Raw genomic sequence first — 18,210 nt, forward strand, 5'->3', positions numbered from 1 at the left:
TTATGTATTTGCAGTGTGGCTACGCTAAGCCAGGTGCCATCACCCGAGTTAAGTGCAATGAAGACATATCCTTAGCTTTTCTCATGTCCTTGAGATGCAACCAGCACTGGTGAGTGGAACAACCACTTTTCACAGCCCTGGGAAAAGTGAAAAAAATGCTGGGACTGCTTGGTGAATGCATGGTGGTCAAGTATGATCATTTATGCACATTAATATCCTCCATCCTTTAGGGTACCATAGTGCAGTACAGTGTCTAGAGCACTGGTTCTCAAACTTTTGTGCTGGTGACCCCTTTCACACAGCAAGCCTCTGAGTGTGAACCCCCCTATACATTAAAAACACTTTAAAATATATTTAACACTATTAGAAATGCTGGAGGCAAGCAGGGGTTGGGGTGGAGGCTGACAGCTTGCGACCCCCCGTGTAATGACCTTGTGACCCCGAGGGGTCCTGACCCCCAGTTTGAGAACCCCTGGTCTATAGGAAACAGCCTGACTATTCGGGATAGAATGAAACAGACTGTACACTAGCAATACTACACAACAGTTCTTCAAAGGAGAAGTGCGTAACAAGTTAAATCTGCTGGAGTTTGACCAATCAGGTCACCGGACATAAAAAATTCTAGTCAACCCCCACACCTCATTCCTTTCCTTCCTATGACTGGAGTTGTTTTTACTGGCTATTTCACCTTGAATGGTCCCTTGCAATGTGTTAACTACTTATATTAAACAATCTGTTCCATCTTGTATTTAGCTGTGACACTTGGAGCCCTGGTTTACGCTACAAAATTATGTTAGTATAACTACGTCGCTCAGGGTGGTGGATTTTCCACTCCCCTGAGCAATGTACTTATACTGACCTAACTCCTGGTTTAGACAGGGCTATGTCGACAGTCGGGCTTCATCGACATAGCTACTACCTCTTGGGGAGGTGGAGTATCTGCACCAACACGAGACGCTTTCCTGTCAACATAGGTAGTGTCTTCAGTAAGCACTACAGTGGCACAGGGGCAGTGGCACCGCTGTAAGTGTACACAAGCCCTGAGTAAGTTGGTCCAATAAAAGATATTACCTCACTCACCTTCTCTCTCTAATATCCTGGGACCAACATGGCTACAACACTGCATATAGCTCAGAGCTGTAAGTCTCATTCTGACTATGGCACCTTTTGCAGAACTGCACCCTCTGGCACCATACTGAGCCACTGTTTTAATAATGATTCAGAGGGAAGTATCACCAGCTCTAATTTGTACATGACCTGTGTTTTGAGGATTCATTTCAGGAGTGACCAGGATTGAATCTGTTTAGCTTGTGAGATTGTCTATCCCTCATTTCCATAAAATACAAGTTTACTCCGAACTTTCGTTTGAATAAAGAAAGTTCTGAAAAGAACGTTAGGTATACATTAGATAAATATGTTTAATCAGTCATGCCCCAGCAAAATGGTCTCTTTTCCAGAACAATAAATTCTACACAGCATTACTGAAGTTAACCCCATCACTGGATCACCAGCCAGGCTGCTTCTTTTCAGTTAATCCTATCAAGTCCAATCTCATTCAGCCTTCTCTTCATACTTGGCCAGCTCACAGGTAAGGTTGATCTTTGGATAGTTCCCACTTCTCAAGTGAAACACCTGGTGTCACTGGCTTTTTCTCAGTTGTTGCTACTGCAGATTTTGAGCTAGGGGAGAGACAGAGACTGGCCTTAAGAAACTGTTAGTTTATATAATCAGTTCATATTTAACAGCAATACAGGGTTTGTTAGTAACATAGAACATTTTAGGGAAACCATTCCCAACCCTAATATCCCCTCTTACTCAACAGAAGGTGCATAGAGACGGCACACTAATTCAGCATTCACTCACTAGCACAGTCAACATCATTTATTGCATCAGCAATGCATTATATGGTGGTGCACCAGTCAAATACTGCCCAGACTTGACTCCGCTTAGCTTGCAAGATCACAATATCACAGCCGGACGTTGCATGGCTGCTGATCATAGGATCAATAGGACCTACCTGGCATCTTGAGTGCACGATGCGAGGGATTTCTGCGGAGACATAACAATAACTGGAGGGTAGGACTCCCTGCGTCCATCACGAGTACAGTAGTAGTTATTTGCAAACTTGTGACTGGGACCCAGTGGAAGTTTAGGAGGTGGTTGAGTTCTAAACAGCAAACAACCCAAAGAAAGCATCAGCGCGCACCATGCTAAGTGAGAACCATATTCTCAGTCTTACTCTTGAGTCGAGTATTAGGAGAAATAGGCAATGTAGTGTTATGCACAGGACACGCTAGCATTGTATCTTGAGCCACCTTCCAAGATTTCAGAATGAGCACAGAAAGCCTTAGACAGTCATGGTTACGAATACAGAACTGGGGCCATGAATTCAGAGCATCTGTTAATGTAAACAAAGGCTCACAGGGCAAAGAATAACAGCCCAATCTCTCGCAGGGAGAGAAATAGAAAACAGGGTAGAGTTCCAAACATGTATGTTCTAATTCCCCTGCAGTATATTAAAAGTTAAGGAAACATCATTGCCCAGTACCAAACTAGGAGAGAAGGGCACAGCAAGTAGCCTGTATCTGGACTATTTTAACAAATCTGAGGAAAGAGCAAGCAACAAAAAGGACATCCAGAAAACTGTCACACTCTCAGCAGAATCCTGTAGTCTTTAAAGGACTACACTAAAAACGGAGAGACCTGCTTCAAATGAGAATACATCTCTTAATAAAACATCATTACTGGGTTCCAACATACAGGTGGAAAGCAACAAGTTAATTCCAGTTACTAGAACATGAGTATAGCTGCTGCTGAGAAGACAGAAACCAGGAACCAAACCTTTAGAGAACAGAGTGAGAAGAGGCAGAATCTGATATCTTGTACAGTAACTGCTTGCTTAACATTATAGTTATGTTCCTGAAAAATGCTACTTTAAGTGAAACGATGTTAAGTGAATCCAATTTCCCCATAAGAATTAATGTAAAGTGGGGGGTTTAGGTTCCAGGGAAAATTTTTTCGCTAGACAAAAGAGTATATATACATATATACACAGTATAAGTTTTAAACAATTTAATACTGGACACAGCAATGATGATTATGAAGCTTGGTTGAGATGGTGGAGTCAGAGGGTGGGATATTTCCCAGGGAATGCCTTACTGCTAAATGATGAACTAGCACTTGGCTGAGCCCTCAAGGGTTAACACAGTGTAGCCTCACACTCTACAAGGCAGCAGGAATGGAGGGAGGAGACACAGCATGGCACAGAGAGAGAGACAGACAGACACACACCGTGTGTGTGTGTGAGTGAGCACGAGACACACACACACACCCCGTATGTGTGTGAGAGACGCGCATTGCCCTATTAAGTACGCTGATGCCACTCTTAAGTACACTGCCTTTTTAAGTAGGTCAGCAAACTGAGACAGCAGCTGCTGCCAGCAAGCTCCCTCCGTCCTGAGCCCTGTTGTATCCCCCTATGGAGTTGGAGTAAAGGAGCGGGGGACACCCTGACATTAGCATCCCTCTTCCCCCCCGTCTGCACAGCAAGCAGGAGGCTCTGGGGGGGGGTGGGGGGATTGATAGCCTGCTGGGGCAGCTGCCATGCAGGGAACTTAGGGGAGCTGCTGATCCACCCTGGTTCCAAGCCCCCACCAGCTAGCTCCAACGGGCTGCTCTTTCTGCAAGCAGTGGACAAAGCAGGCGGCTGCCAAACAACGTTATAAGGGAGCATTGCACAACTTTAAACAAGTATGTTCTCTAACTGATCAGCAACTAACCAGGGCGAGTTAAGTGAGGAGCAAATGAAAGTTTCCATTTGCATGCAGTTGGCTTTCGGGAGAGATGAATTGGAAGTCTTACTCTCCATTTCCTACCAGGCAGGGGTCTACATCCCTATTAACACTAAATGGACCTAAGCTGGGATATCACAGGTAAGGAGCTGATCCTCCCCATGACTCCAGATGTGGTGGTCTGAGCTTCTTTCCTTATCAGATGCCAATCAGCCATTATGTGGGCGAGTTTGCATCCTCTTTTTCTTTTTAAGCAATGCAATGGTGAGGCTGTAACTTTAAATACAAAAGTTGGGAAACAAAAAGTTAATATTTCCACAGCAATATTAATTCGGCTATGTGAAACAGGATTTTGAGTTCTTTGCAAGGCTCAAGAGTAACTATCATGCAATTATATGCAACAGAGAAAGCTAATGTTGCTATTGAAATCTTACGTGTGACCAACAAAAAAGAAAAAATAGGTATTGCTTCTTTAGGAAAAGTAAAGAGGCCTGAAAACTTTGTGGTTTTCCCCCCCAGCTTTGTTATTTACCTTAGAAATACCAGGACTGTCCAGTCTGGTTTTGCACTCCCTAAATGAAAAATGATTGGCTGGAGCACAGTCTTAAAAAATTCAATATGTTTCTCCGGCATTTTAATTAACTGTAATAATTTTTTTTTTAAACTACAGATGTAAACTGAATAAAAATTACTTCCCCTCATGATCAAGTTTTGCTTGTGTGGCATTGGATATTGTTACCCTATTAGAGCCTCAGAGTTTCTCCCCCTCCCTCCCAAAAAGAGAGAAACAAGACTTGCGTTTCTAATATAAAATAAGCAGAAAGAGGGCAGGGAGAAACTTTCAGGTCTTTATGTACTGAACTCAGAAAACAGCACTAACCCATTTTTCTACCTTTGAAGGCCTCCTTTAACTTTAACAGCTCCTGAGATTTGTATTTAAATTGATAGCAACAAGTTACTAATAAATATTACGATAATTTTGTCTAAAGTTTATTTTATCTCCTGCTGTTACATTTAAGGTTCCTATGCATGAAAGATTAGTGAGAACAGTTGTTTTCTCTCTTCTTACGCCAAGCTGCATGTCTGTACTCAAGCTTATGCTCAAATAAATGTTAGTCTCTAAGGTGCCACAAGTCCTCCTTTTCCTTTTGCAGATACACACTAACACGGCTGCTACTCTCAAACCAGTTTGGGTCCGGGTACGCTTCGCCCTTTCCCCTTTGCGGTTGGAGAGTTTCAGCTGCGCTTGCGGGGTTTCCACGCATACCAACACAAGGAGAAGGGCTTGCCTAGGAGCAGACCAGCTCTGTCCCCACCTCCCCGGCCTTACCTCTTGGAGATCTCCGTGTACCGAAGCTGTAGCTTGGCTTGCAGGTCCCGCTGTAAAAGAAGACGAGAGGGTCTCAGGGAGGTGCGAGCCCGGGGGCAGGGGAGACGGGGTCCAAGTGCGGGCAGGACGCACAGGGCAGTAGGGAGAGCCGGGGGAGCGGGCCGCGCCACCCTGGTCCCAGCACGAGGGCGGTGCCAGGCCCCGCGGACCGCGCCCCAGGGATTCCGACAGGCCCGCGCGAGCCCCTTACCCCCGCCGCCCAGTTGCGGAGCCGCTGGATGAGGCGGGTGGCGGACGCCATTTTGGCCGCTGTGAAGGGCGCCGCCGCGGTGCGAGCTGGGAAGCGGCGCGGCGCTTGTCGGGAAAGGAGAGGACGCCAGCGGTGCGCGGCGCACGCCGGGAAGGGGACAGAGCGCAGTGCACGCTGGGTCTCGCGATAGCTGGGGTAATATAAGCGCGCGAGGGGGCGGCGCCCCCCCTCTCCTATCCGCACCCACAGCAGCCGCCATGGATACGAGCCGCGTGCAGCCCATCAAACTGGCGCGGGTGCGAGAGAGCGGGGCCGGGCCGGGGGTTAGCGGCGGGCGGGCCGGGCCGGGCCGGGCCGGGCTGGGGGGCGGGCGGGGTCTCTCTCTGCGCCTGGCTGACCCGAGTCTCCCCGCAGGTCACCAAGGTGCTGGGCCGGACGGGCTCGCAGGGCCAGTGCACCCAGGTGAGTGACCCCTCGCCCCGCCCTAGCGAGAGCGGTTCAGGAGCGTCGTGGGCTCCCCTCCCAGGCCTTGGACTGAGCCCCGGGGAGCCGGGCCGGTGCCCAGGCCGCTGGGGCTCGCCAGTGGCGGAGAGTTCCGCAGGTTACTCCCCCGCAGCGTGGAAAAGTTTCCTCTTACGGCTTTGGTTTGTCCCCCGTGTAATTTAATTGCCGGTTCCCTTGTCCCCGTGTTGCGGGGGGGGCGGGAAACGGACTTTCCCCATCTGCCATTTGTAGACGCCCCCCGGCGTTGTGTGCTCCTCGCCGCCTGGCCTGGGCCGAGCGCTCAGCTCCGTGGGGCAGGGGCGCCGCGGACTCGGGCCCGGGAGCTGAGCAGGCCTGTCGGCGGCAGGTGGTCCGGGAAAATGGGGGCTGCGAGCGTTTCTGTTCCTTCTCTGCTGTGGCTGTCAGGTTCGTGTCGAATTCATGGACGACACCAGTAGATCCATCATCCGGAACGTGAAGGGGCCCGTCCGCGAGGGGGATGTCCTGACGCTGCTGGAGTCCGAGCGTGAAGCAAGGCGATTACGCTGATCTGTGCTGCAGCTGGGTAACTCACTTCGTTTTCGGGCTCTGATCAAGCCCTTCTTGGATCTGAGATGTTAAACACCCAGTCAGGATATTTTTTTTTTTAAGTGAGTTTCTGGTTAAGAAGCCAGAAAATCATTAGCCTGTCTAGGCCTAGATCATGTGTCTGGGTTCTGAGACCCTTTCTCTGTAGAGTGTTCACAGGTGTTTGCTTCGAGGCCATAACAACCTTAATATTGAATATTTGAGTCTTGGGCTTTGTCTTGGAGACATAATATGGTTAAACCTAAGATTTCCTCCCTTGGGAGTGGTGCCCATCACTTTACTGCATATAACTGTGACACTCCATGTGTTGGTCTGCACTCCAGCAGTGTTTACAGATTGAACACAGCTGTGAAGAATTGAGTTAGCAGTCCTAAGAACTGACCGCAATTTGTCTTTGTCTACAGTAACTGCAAAATCATAGTCGTTGCTTGTCATCTAACCCAGTTCTTCATATAACGATGTTCTTCATAACTGTTCAAATACAGTAACTTTTTGTCGTTTGGACAACACAAGAGAGTGATACTTGCCCCTCTCTGCAGGCTTGGGAGAACAGGGCTAACTGCTTTACTGCAGCTTTTGCCCAGAGTTGCTCTGCAGCCTTTTCATGCTGCTATAGAGCAAGTTATTGGTTTGGAAAAACAGATGGAACAATGGGATCCTGGTCCATGTCTAGGGCACCTAGGTGTTATGATAATACAAATAAAAAACTTTTTTGAAGGTGATTTGTCCAGGTGCAGCCTTTGATCCAGGCTGGACTTCAGGCCAAAGAGGAGCCGTATGTAATTGTTTGAGTGCTCAGATTCTGCTGGCTGTGGCTTTTCCTATGTGTAAACTGGAGAGCGCAGCCTGTTTCTGTAGAATGTTCTACTTCTGGGGCTCAGGCATGTGTCTGGGCAATTAACTATTTTGAAAATGGCCCAGGATATTTCCATTTATGTAATGGTCTCCTGTCCACAGGAAGCTGTAATTGGTCTTCAAGTTTCGATGAAACATGGTGGGTGAGAGCAGGCAGGTGAAATCCTGAATTCCACTTACTGCAGTGACATGCAAATGCCCCATTAACCACATTAGGGCTGTTTGGCTCCTGAACTAACCATAGGAGCAAAATGAAACTCTCATTTTTTCAGTTATCTCTAGTCCCTCTTCCCCCGCCTCCCCTCCCAAGCCTTGGAAGATAATGTGAGACTCTGATCTGCATTTCTTTATAGATGGCAAGCCTGATGTGACTACCATTTCTGACTTCCTGTAATGAAGCGACAGTTCATACCTACTCCGCTTGACTTAGTGAAGAGGAATGTTGTGTTGCAGAGACTAAAATAAAGGATTTTTTTCCAGTAACATTTTTCCTTGCTCTCAGTTATTTAAGAAACAAATGTTTGCTGGTTATGTAAACAGAACAAAGTTCTATAGGAAGAAAATATTGAAACTACTTCCAGAGGCTACCTCTTCTGAGCTACCGTGTCCCTCTCTTTCATTTAAAACTCATTACAAGTGCTGTAGCTGAATTGCCATACAAAAGATCCCATCTGGTGATGGCTGACACTTCATGCTGGAAGCCAGTGCTTTTCTATACATTCTCAGACCTCAGCAGTACCAAGACTGACAATATTAATGAACAAAAAAAAGCTTTGAGACTATGGGCTGTCGGGCATGAGGTAACAAAAGCTTTTCAGCTGTAATTAAAGCTAAAATTATGTTGTGGAAGTCATGGAATCCGTGACTTCCAGTGACCTCCGTGACATTGGCTAACCAGCTGCTGCCGACAGCAGGGGACCCCACAGAAGCCCAGCCTCTGCTGATAGCTGTGGGTGGCAGGACCCTGGTAATTGGCTGGCTGTTGGTGGTGACCCCTGAGCTGCCCAGCTGCTGCCACCAGTGGCAGAGGGGACCCTAGAGCTGCTCAGCGCTGGCAGGGGTCCTCTGCAGCTCACAGCCCCGCAGGGTGGCAGGGGGACCTCCCAGCCACTGGGCAATGGAGTCCCTGCAGCTCCCAGCTGCTGGGTGGGGGTCGGGGAAGGTGCTGGACCCTCCCCCATTTTGTATGGGATGTTTTTTTTTTTAATTGCCCGTGACCTGTCCATGACTTACTAAAAAATATCCATGACAAAATTGTAGCTTTAGCTCTAATGCCCTTTTTGGTGGGAGGATTATAGCTGTGTTTTATGTAGTAGTAGCTAGAGGCCTCAACATAGATCAGAGGCCCATTGTGCTAGGTGCTGCACGTGTACCTAGTGAATGATTGTCCCTGCCTTAAAACTGTCCTGCGCCGGTCTTAAACTAAGAGCTTCTGTTTATGGGTAACTTGCACCAGTTGAACCTAGGGTGTGAGTTAGTTAAACCAGTGCAACTTTCTCATAGGCCCAAAATAAGGGGACTTGGCTAAGGTCACCCAGCAGATCAATGGCTGAGCTGGGCCAAGAAGCCAGGTGTCCTGACTTCCATTTCACTAGCTCATTCTGCCTCCTGTATGCTGGGTTACCCCAGAGTTATCAGGACTAGAAAACCTAACCACTGAGCCATTTTTTCCCTCCATTCTGGGAACAAATACCTGCATCTTGACTGACTCATCAAGAGTCTGTATGCTTTTCTGGACCTGCCTCTTACAGCCAAAATATGCATGCAGGCCCTCTTACCTCCCACTGTGGCTACTGTAGCCTCCCTTCTGGTTTACTTGACAGACATTGCCCCATCCAGTCAATCACTCTCCTGTTGATCCTATAACCTTCACCCCTCCACTACATCAAATTCAAGCTGCTTTTGGCACACAGGTCCCTGCTTCCCACCTACCCAATCTCTTACTGAGGTGCCTCCAGCCTGCTTCATTAATGATGTCCCATTTGTTTATTTTCACAGCCATCTGTGCAGGCTTCCCCTCAGCATAGCATATGCAGAGAATACTTCCCCTAAGATGGCATATCAGGCCACTCCCTCTTATCTCAAGTTCCTACAACATCCATAAAGAAAGAGTTAGCCAAGGGTCTTTGTCAGTATATTTGTAATACAAAAACAAATCTCACCTGGTTGTGCCCACAGCCTATGATCCTCTGCCTGATTTTGTTGCTGTGTCCCCCCCAGCCTGTTTTGTCCCCTCCTGTTATGTGTCACTTATCAGAGCTGGGGCTGTATATTTTGTGGCCTTATGACACTTATCCTGCTTTTGGGCACTTAAGGGGTCCGTCTCCTGGTTCTGGGTCCACTCCAATCCACAAAGCTCCCACCCCGCACTGTAGGCATGTAACCTTACTTGGCACCCAAGTTTTCAGGGTAAAAGTCCCCTCAGTGCCTAAGCTCCTGCCTGTAGCCATGTGCTGCTGTCTCCTGTTCTCTATCTGAAGGCCTAACCCTTGCTTAAGCAATTCCCAAAGCTGGGGAAGACACATTCGTCCACCGGAGTTGGGGGGCAGTGTCCTGTCTGGTGGGTGTGCTCAGAGACTGCCTATTGGATTGGGTCCACTTCAAACTCTGGCAGGAGGAGGTGCTGCTGCCACATTATAACTGACCCAAGCACTTGCCTGGGATGTGGGAGCACCAGGTTCACTTCCTCCTGCTGGAGAGGGAGAAAGGCTTCGAAGAGGGGATCTCCCAGCGGCTGTGCTGTAGCTGCTGTGCTATGGGATAGCTGCATGTCCGGCTCCCCTCAGTCTGCCTTGGTGAGGCTGCTCCGCTGTGGGAAAATAAAGCCTCACTGGAGCAGGAGGCCTGAACCCAAGGCTGCCCACCTGGGTGCACTAATCACCAGGCTACATTCTCTGCCTCACATGCAGTTTCTTACTCTTGCTTTTGGCCCAACAACTAGCTAAATATTTAATCCACAGTGGAGCAGTCATGAGGCCAGGCTGAGGGGTATCAGTATCCCATAGCTCTCTGGTTAGTGCCCTCACCTGAGATGTGGGAGACCTCCTCTTGTAGCTTTGTCCCCTGCCAGCAGAAGGGAGAATTGAAGTGCCAGGTGAGTTGGAAGGTGGATGGCAGCTCCTCCAGCTGTTTTGTGTGGAGTGAGGCAAGCACCTAACAGGCCCGCAAGAAGCTGCCTGACTCCAGGTAGCACTGTGGGCTCCCATTCTTGCCCCCTGGACTCAGGTGCTTAGCTCTGTGAGGGGGCAGGGCTCAGCCCACACCTGTGGTTGGCACTGCCCACTAGCTAGCCCTTCATTGTACAGGAGCCTAGGTGCCTGACTCAGCCTTGTGGCTACCACTTGTCGCTCCTGATGATTTTACTAGCTGCCTTAAAGTTCAGCATTGCTACACTGAGCATTGTGCTGCCTAAGTCCCTTTGTGGATCCAGGCCTCACGCACTAACCAGAGCTAACGCATGGGAGGAGTTCCCCAGCCACGGGTTGTTCATCTGGCAGACCGCAGCCTCGGCGGTAACAAGAACAATTGTAATAATAAGTCATCTTCAGCCCCTGATTTCCCTTGTCTATTCTGTTTGTGGGAATTAGTCAGTGCAGTGATAGCCCATTCCAAGGTGGCTGAGCAGGTCTGATAGGTAGGGCATTACCAAATTCACGGTCCACTTTGGTCAATTTCATCATCCTAGGATTTTAAAAATAATAAATGTCATGATTTCAGATATTTAAATCTGAAATTTCAGAGTTGTAACTGTGGGTTGTGGGGCCAGCGGGGTCACAAGATTATTATAGCCAGGCTGTGGTATGGGCACCCTTACTTCTGTGCTGCTGCTGGGGGCGGCGCTGCCTTCGGAGCTGGGGGCTGGAGAGCGGCGGCTGCTGGCCGGGAGCCCGGCTCTGAAGGCAGCACCGCAGAAGTAAGAATGGCCTGGTACGGCATTGCCACCCTTCTGTGCTACTGCTTGAGGAGTGCTGCCTTCAAAGCTGGGTACCGGGCCAGCAGTTGCTGCTTTCCAGCCATCTAGCTCTGAGGGCAGCGCGGAAGTAAGGGTGGCCATACTACAACCCCCCGCTCCTCCCCCCACAATAACCTTGCAACCTCCTTTTGGGTTGAGGACCCCACCCCCAGTCTGAGAACCGCTGGTCTCCCCTGTGAACTCTGTAGAGTATTGGGTAAAAGTACACAAAAGACCAGATTTCACGGTCTCTTGCCACATTTTTCATGGCTGTGAATTTGGTAGGGCCCTACTGATAGGAGCAGCGAGTGCTGAGTGCACAAATACCAAAGAGATGATGCTAGCACGTGGGCTGGCCTCCCATATGACCACGTGGGCCTTAGTCTAACCAGCACATCAGGACAGAGCAAAGGAGCCAGGAATTGCAGCTGAGAAATTAATTCATAGATTTTAAAGTCCAACGTGACCATTTTTGCTAGGCTGACCTGCCTAACACAGCTGAATATTTCACCCAGTGATTCTTACGTCCAGCCCACACCTTCTGGAAAGCTGCCTGGGGGAAGCAGGCATAATTGCTTCAGCCAGTGCATAAGAAACTTGGAAGAAATCATGTGAAACCACGAGCTGGTAACCTTGTTCTGTAAAGCTCAGGTTCTGGACACCTCAGTTGGAGGCAGCCTTAAATGGTTAAGGGGATGCTGATGGCACCTTGACTTTAAAATATATTTAATTTTACATTTTATTTATATTTTTAAAAATAAACCATATTAAAATATGAGCAAACAGAGACACCAGGCGAAAGCATTTTCATGGGTGGAACATACAAAGCAAGTGTAATCAGCTGGGTTTCAGTGCTAGAGAGCTGCTGTGAACATCCTACATCCACTTCACTGTATAGCAGACAGGTCTGGTGCAACAAGCATGGGAGCCTCGGCCCAAATCCTTAAAGGTATTTAGGCACCTAACTTCCACTGAAATCAATAGGGGTTAGATGCCCAAATACCTCTGAGGCTCTGGGCTTTTGCCCATTGCTTATCAGAAGAGCAGTTCTCAGATTCTATAAACTTGGCTCAGACAAAGTCTGGTTGGGACAAATAACTGGTCTGGGAGAGTCAGGCTGGAACTGCTGGCTCTATACCAGTGGTCCCCAAACTGTGGGGTGCGCTCCCCTTTGGGGGCGTGGAGGAATGTCCACGGGCTGCCCAGGCCAGCCCCGCTCTGCCCCCAGTTCTGCTCTGGCCCTGCTCCTGGCCGCGGCTCAGCCCCCATTCTCAGCCCCTGGTCCTCACCCCCAGCCATGATTTGGCTCCCAGCTGGGGCCGGGGGAATGTGGACACATCCCATGACTGGTAAGTGGGAGGTGAGGGTGGGGGAGAGGAAAAGTTTTGGGACCACTGCTCTATACTGATAACATAGAAGCAGCCAGTGGTAACAAACCCAGCTGTGAGCTCTCAAATGCCCCAGGTGCTCCAGCATCGTTGTCTACTAACCTCAAGGACATGTAGGTGTGTCCTGGCTTAGCCTTTGTGGTTCTGAGCTAACACACCTGCCATGTGACGGGAAGATTGTAAAGGAGGTTCCTGTTTCTCACAGAGCTGTTGGACTGCGTTGCTGGCCACAAGAGGAGGCGATCACTTTTTCAAAGCCACTTAAAATTTTCATGACCAAATATTCTGACTTTTACGGCTGGCGGGAGGCCCCCTCAGGGAGTTAGTGAAACTCTCAGTGCAGTTGCCAGTAACGCCCCCTGTAAGCGGAGTATGTTCAGCCATGCAGTGCGTTTAACACTGATTGACAGGTTCTGAGTCCTTCGAGAAGGGCTGAGTGAAAAATTGGACTGAAAAGGGGATAAGGACCAGATCCTCAAATGAATTTAGGTGCCTAACTCCCATATAAGCCTAAGTGAGCAGGCCCTCTTGGAATCAGGGATACCATCCCATCCCATACGCAAGGGGCACTGGGAGGTCATGGACTATGATTTATTGGATTGTGGGTGAAAGGTGCAGTGCTGGTGTGAGGCCCGCACAGTGTGTCTGCCCATGCGGAGATCAAGGGAAGGGAGGGGGACTCTCCACCTGCTTTTCAGGCTGCTTCCGGAGGTCATAGAACTTTTAAATGTTTTTCAATGGCTGGGTCCAGCTCCTGCCCCAGTGAAGGAAAGGCCGGGGGGTAAAGTGAGGTGGCAGGGCTCTGGGAATGCTTGCCCTTTGCTCCCCTAGCCTCCGGCTACTGGAAACTGGCAGGGTCACTCGCACTGTAGCTGAGCAGCAGAACCTGAAAGCCCAGTAGTGACATGTCCCAGGAAAGCCCTACTCTGGTTTAGATATTTGCGGTTACATTCCATGTGTTTGTTGTCCCCGGCCACATTCATCCCCATAGACCTATAATCTTAGCTTTTCCCCTCCCAGCACAAGCTTGGCCGCCCTGTCAGCTGCTACTTCCACTTTTTGCTCACTTATGTAACCTTCTCAGCTGCCTCTGCCCTTTTGCTCCTCCCCCCAAGCTGTCTCTGGCAGGGCTGGATGGAAGGGTGAGTAAGCAGCAAGAGGAGCTTCAGCTGCCTTCACAGCTAAAAGCTGCCAGTTTCTTTAAAAGAGAGGGGGGAAAAGTTTTAAAGGGAATTTCCCTGCCTCCTCCCCCGCCCCCCCCCATTGGGAGAAGGGGACCGGCCCCAAGTGGGAGGAGGCGGTACCAGCTGTGGGAACTCCAAAAAAACTCCAGCTGGCGAGTCTGAGTGGATTCATGGGTATGGGGCTACCCCACTCTGGTACTCCATCCACCTCCCAAACCAGTGCACTACAGCAAACACAAGAGCGAGTTCCTGCCAAGCTGATTAAGTCAGTAATTAATTTTCCATTGAAACTGTTTTGGAACTAAAATACAATTTTTCATGAAAAGTGCAGGTTCTGCTACAGAAATGTCAGAATTTTTTTGTTGAAAAACTGAATGCCTGAAAACCAAAGTATTTGGATTTGGAAATACTGCCAGGGTGCCTCATGGGAGGTGTAGTTCAGGTGCTTCCTGTCCCCATTATCCTCTATGGGCCTGCCTCACCAGGTGGACTACATCTCCCATGATGCACCCTGGCAGACTTCTCCACGAGGGGAGACTGGTGCATCATGGGATATGTAGTCCAACAAGGGAGCATAGCCTATGTGCTGAGGCACAACTCCAGGAAGAGGTAGCCTGATATCTTGTAGCACCTGAGCGCCAGGTGCAGCCAGAACACAGGGCAGTGATCAGCAACACAGCCACCACCCACAGTTACGTTTCAAATGCTAAATAAAATCCTTTCTATAAAACAGCATCCGTTTCATAAAGTAGCAGAACAACACGTGGTACCAGAAGTGGCCAGAGGGGAGAGCACGGTCTGGAGAACATTTAAAGGCAGCGTGTTAAGGAAAGAGGGATTGTTTCAAGCAGCCTTACATCAGAGGAGCTCCCCCCCTCTCCCTGCTCCGTAAACCCACCTCCTCTGTAACACAGACAAAAAAAAGGATAGCATAAAGCCACCACTGGAACTCAGGTTAATGGGGAACATAGAGGAATCCTGGATGAGGTTTAAACACTGTTTGTTCTATACATGATGGCAATAGATGCAGGCTCCTTGAGTGGAAGCCCCAAAAGTAGCCTCATTGCTAACTGTAACTGGAAGGGAAGCTCTAGATCTTTTTAACAGCTTCTAGCTGTCCCCTGAGGACAGTGAAGATTTTGATAAGGACCTAGCACAATTTCAGACTCATCGCATTCCTAGAAAGAAGGACACTTAAATCTTCTCCACACGAGTGCAAAAGGAAAACAAAGGCACTGAGGATTACGTCACAGACTTCAAGCATGAAAGAGTCAGCCTTGCACCTTTGGGCCCCTAATGAATTCTTTGATTAGAGCTAGGCTGCAATAATCTAACGCTACAGGAATCTTTACTGAGAGACGGTGACTTAACTTTGGAAAAAGCCATAAACACCCGCAAAGCAGCAGAATAGGCAAAACTGTAAATATGGGCTTTAAGCAAAGAGGGTACCAGGGACCTGGTGCAGGAGGTTACTGCATAGCAGGACAAGGAGACGCACATACACAAAAGTGATAAACTGACACCAATCAATATAAGAAAGGGCAAAAAAAAATGTCTGTGGAAGGGCCATTCCGAACAAAAGTGGGACATGTGGAACCAAACTTGTGTACAAACAATGCCCAGCATTTGGACAGAAGTGCAGTGTGTGTCTCAAGTACAACCATTTTGCTAACCAATGCAGCCAACAGAAAATGGTGGATGCAATGCAGGAATATGGTGATAGCTCCAGTGAGGAGCCAGTGTACGTTGATACCAGAAAGCTGCCAGTAGACAAGAATTGGTTCATCACTCGGAATACTAACGGCTCACAAATCACACATAATGTAGATACAAGCATGGACCCCAATGTACAACCAGCACAACGGTGTGAACTTTAAAATACAAGACCCCACTGACAAAACAGGCAAATGTCCAGACAGCTTATAATGGACTCCGTAGTCCTGTGGTGGGCTGATGCTGGCTCATTCTCACATATAAGAAAGAAAAGACTAAATACATCTTTCTTATAGGACATAGAACACCTATATTGGGCCTGGAATCAGGTCAACAGTTGGGACTAATATGCAAGCTGATTAATACAGGACACAACTTGTCGCAAGGCATCAAAACTTCAGTAGATACAGATACAGATGTGTTCAAAGGCTTGGGAAAATTGGCAGTCATGCATAAAATAACTTTGAAGAAGGATGTAAACCGTTTAAAACACACAGCCAGGAAGGTACCTGTGGCCCTGAGAGGCAGACTCCAGGAAGAACTGCAATGTCTCCAAGCCATGGAAGTAACTGAAAGGGCTGAGGAACCCACAGACTGGGTGCACTCACTGGTGATAGTACAAAAGAAATCTGGATCTTTCGCTTGTGTCTCAAACCCAAGGAATTAAACACTAACATAAGAAGGGAGCATTATCACAGACGGACCTACATGAAATCTTGGGAGAGATGGCAGGTGCCAACGTTTTCACCCTTCTAGATCTCTTAGAGCTCACGGCTGTGTACAGTACTTGTAACTCTCCTTTTGGCAGATACTGCTTCAAACTTCTGCCTTTCGGTACCTGGGCTTGTAGAATGGGGCATGAAAACTAAGAGTGTTTAGAATGTGGTAAGTTGCCTGTAGAGCTTGTGCTAGGGTGTTAGGTACGAAATCAACTTTCTCAGCTTAAGATCAAACAGGGTGCAGCTAAAGAACAGAGGCACCAACAGATATGGAAGGAAAGAGAAAGATGAAGGCATAAAAATGTACTACTACGACAAAACCGCGGTGCCCCCGAGGAAACTACGCCCTGGAGAATCAGTTAAAATTTGGAATAATGGTTCATGGGGGGATAAGGCTGAGGTGATTTGTCCGGTTGCTCCAAGATCACATGAGATCAAAAGAAGGATTTTTGCTGAGACAGAGCCATAAGCATCTCTTACCGGTACTGGTGATAAACGTCTCGGATGAGCTACCTCCACATACAGTGCAGGACTTAACAGTAAAACCACCTACACACCAAACTAGGAACATCCTGATAATAAGACCGACACCGAGCAAAGGGATGCCGCCTGCTGGGACTGCAAGGGATGTGGACCTATCAGACACAAGATCATTGGATACCTGGGTCGGTTCTCTGGGAAACACGCCGGCTTGACCAAGGGAAACTGATGCTGTTCCAAGACTCCCAGCGGAGGTGAGAACACATTACGACCCAATGGTCAAAAAAACCAAAAAGACTCATTGAAAGCTACTGAGCAGCAGCAGAATCACATCTCCCCACGGTATGAACGATGAAGGTATTGGTTTGTTTGTTTAGGTGTTAAGAAAAGAAAAAAAAAAGGAAAGACGTGGAGTATGCTAATGAAGTCATACATATGCATGGCAAGGGCCCAAACCCAGGAAGTGGCAGCCAGACACGTTGCAGGAGCTGGCAGCAGGGCAGTGACCAGCAGCCCAGCCACCACCCCCAGCTATGTTTCAAATGCTAAATAAGAGTTCTTGGCACGACAGAGTGTCCCTGCCGTAAAGCAGCAGAACCACACAGCCCGCAGAGGAGAACGGGACCTGAGCAACTACAGCTGCATTTCCCCATCAAACTTTTCATTTTTGGCCTTTTGTTTTGTTTTCAGCCTCAGGTATTTTGGGATTCAAGTTTCCACTGAAAAATTGAAATTTTCTGTGGAAAATTTAGATGCAGATGATTTTTTCCTATTTTTGCTGAAAATCTCCATGGTGAAACCCAACTTTTCTACCAGCTCTCGGTATGATGTTATAAACAGTGCTCACGGCTGCCCCGTGTAGGGCAACTTGCCCAGTTCAGCCTAGACGAGCATCAAGGTGGGGAGGAGAGAGGAAATGCTGGAAGTGACCCTCTGTTTCACTGTAAGCAGTTGCACTCTACAAGCAGCACCCATGACACAGATTAGTGGAAGTTGCTTCCCTTCAGTGGAGATTGGGTTAATTAGGCTGAGAATAGATGCCTGTCACACTGGACAGGAATATAAACACACGGAACCTTGGGCGATGATCCAACATATGGATCTGGCTCGAGTTCTTGGATGTGATGAGATTATGGGGGAGTTTCCGATTTCAGGACTATGAAGAGTAACTGCCCGGAGAATCCAGCTGCCTGAGATGTGAAGGCTGCTCTAATGCTTCTTCGTTAGGTTGCTAGAGCTCTTCAAGGCTATCGGTGGGGTCCCCTGCTGCAGAGAGAGAGAACATCAGTCACTAAACTTTTCTAGGATGCAGAAACAACAGCCTCCATTCCTGTGTGTGGGACCAAAGGGATCCTCTCGATCCAGCCCCCAATGTGCTGTTCAGCTAGGGCAGTGGGAGAACAGGCCCCAGCAGGTCAGTCTGGGGAGCATGCAAATAAGCTCTGCTCAGTAGTCAATTCCTTGTTGATGCCTTATG

General features: G+C 48.5%; 3 protein-coding genes across 5 annotated transcripts in view; 1 reads left to right on the plus strand and 2 right to left on the minus strand.

Annotated features, from left to right (window-relative positions):
• Positions 1-1,400: 1,400 nt before the first annotated feature.
• On the minus strand, positions 1,401-5,508 carry NDUFA7 (NADH:ubiquinone oxidoreductase subunit A7). Its single transcript, XM_027821823.3, has 4 exons — positions 5,372-5,508; positions 5,122-5,171; positions 2,018-2,167; positions 1,401-1,679 (listed from the first exon to the last, which is right to left on the minus strand). The coding sequence occupies exons 1-4, from the start codon at positions 5,420-5,422 to the stop codon at positions 1,583-1,585; spliced, it is 348 nt and encodes a 115-aa protein (XP_027677624.2). The 5' UTR covers positions 5,423-5,508; the 3' UTR covers positions 1,401-1,582.
• A 71-nt stretch (positions 5,509-5,579) lies between these two features.
• Positions 5,580-7,780, plus strand: RPS28 (ribosomal protein S28). 2 transcript variants are annotated; one of them, XM_037885715.2, is made up of 4 exons: positions 5,580-5,667; positions 5,786-5,833; positions 6,281-6,419; positions 7,651-7,780. In XM_037885715.2, exons 1-3 carry the CDS (start codon positions 5,629-5,631, stop codon positions 6,401-6,403), a joined length of 210 nt encoding a protein of 69 aa, XP_037741643.1. In that variant the 5' UTR covers positions 5,580-5,628; the 3' UTR covers positions 6,404-6,419; positions 7,651-7,780. The 2 variants fall into 2 exon arrangements, with proteins under 2 accessions (XP_037741643.1, XP_043391795.1); XM_043535860.1 differs by having other exon boundaries at positions 5,604-5,694.
• A 4,178-nt stretch (positions 7,781-11,958) lies between these two features.
• The window catches only part of KANK3 (KN motif and ankyrin repeat domains 3), a 55,199-nt gene continuing 48,947 nt past the window's right edge, over positions 11,959-18,210 (minus strand). The window contains exon 12 of one of the 2 annotated variants that reach the window (XM_037885845.2): positions 11,959-17,996. In XM_037885845.2, coding sequence (XP_037741773.1) covers positions 17,943-17,996 — 54 coding nt within the window. In that variant the 3' untranslated portion in view covers positions 11,959-17,942. Of the gene's footprint in view, positions 18,000-18,210 lie in introns of both variants that reach the window. The other variant, XM_037885843.2, reaches the window with a different exon arrangement.

The sequence above is a fragment of the Chelonia mydas genome, chromosome 25 (assembly GCF_015237465.2).
Source record: "Chelonia mydas isolate rCheMyd1 chromosome 25, rCheMyd1.pri.v2, whole genome shotgun sequence".
Classification (NCBI taxonomy): domain Eukaryota; kingdom Metazoa; phylum Chordata; order Testudines; family Cheloniidae; genus Chelonia; species Chelonia mydas.

Bases quoted from the DNA above. Each gene is read 5' to 3' on its own strand.
- NDUFA7 (XM_027821823.3), bottom strand. From the start codon at position 5,422: ATGGCGTCCGCCACCCGCCTCATCCAGCGGCTCCGCAACTGGGCGGCG. The intron at 2,168-5,121 runs GTAAGGCCGGGG...TTTGCTGTTTAG, and splicing joins TACACGGAGATCTCCAAGAG to AACTCAACCACCTCCTAAAC. The intron at 1,680-2,017 runs GTAGGTCCTATT...TCTCTCCCCTAG, and splicing joins TCGTGCACTCAAGATGCCAG to CTCAAAATCTGCAGTAGCAA.
- RPS28 (XM_043535860.1), top strand. From the start codon at position 5,629: ATGGATACGAGCCGCGTGCAGCCCATCAAACTGGCGCGGGTGCGAGAG. The intron at 5,695-5,785 runs GTTAGCGGCGGG...GTCTCCCCGCAG, and splicing joins AGAGCGGGGCCGGGCCGGGG to GTCACCAAGGTGCTGGGCCG. The intron at 5,834-6,280 runs GTGAGTGACCCC...TGTGGCTGTCAG, and splicing joins CGCAGGGCCAGTGCACCCAG to GTTCGTGTCGAATTCATGGA.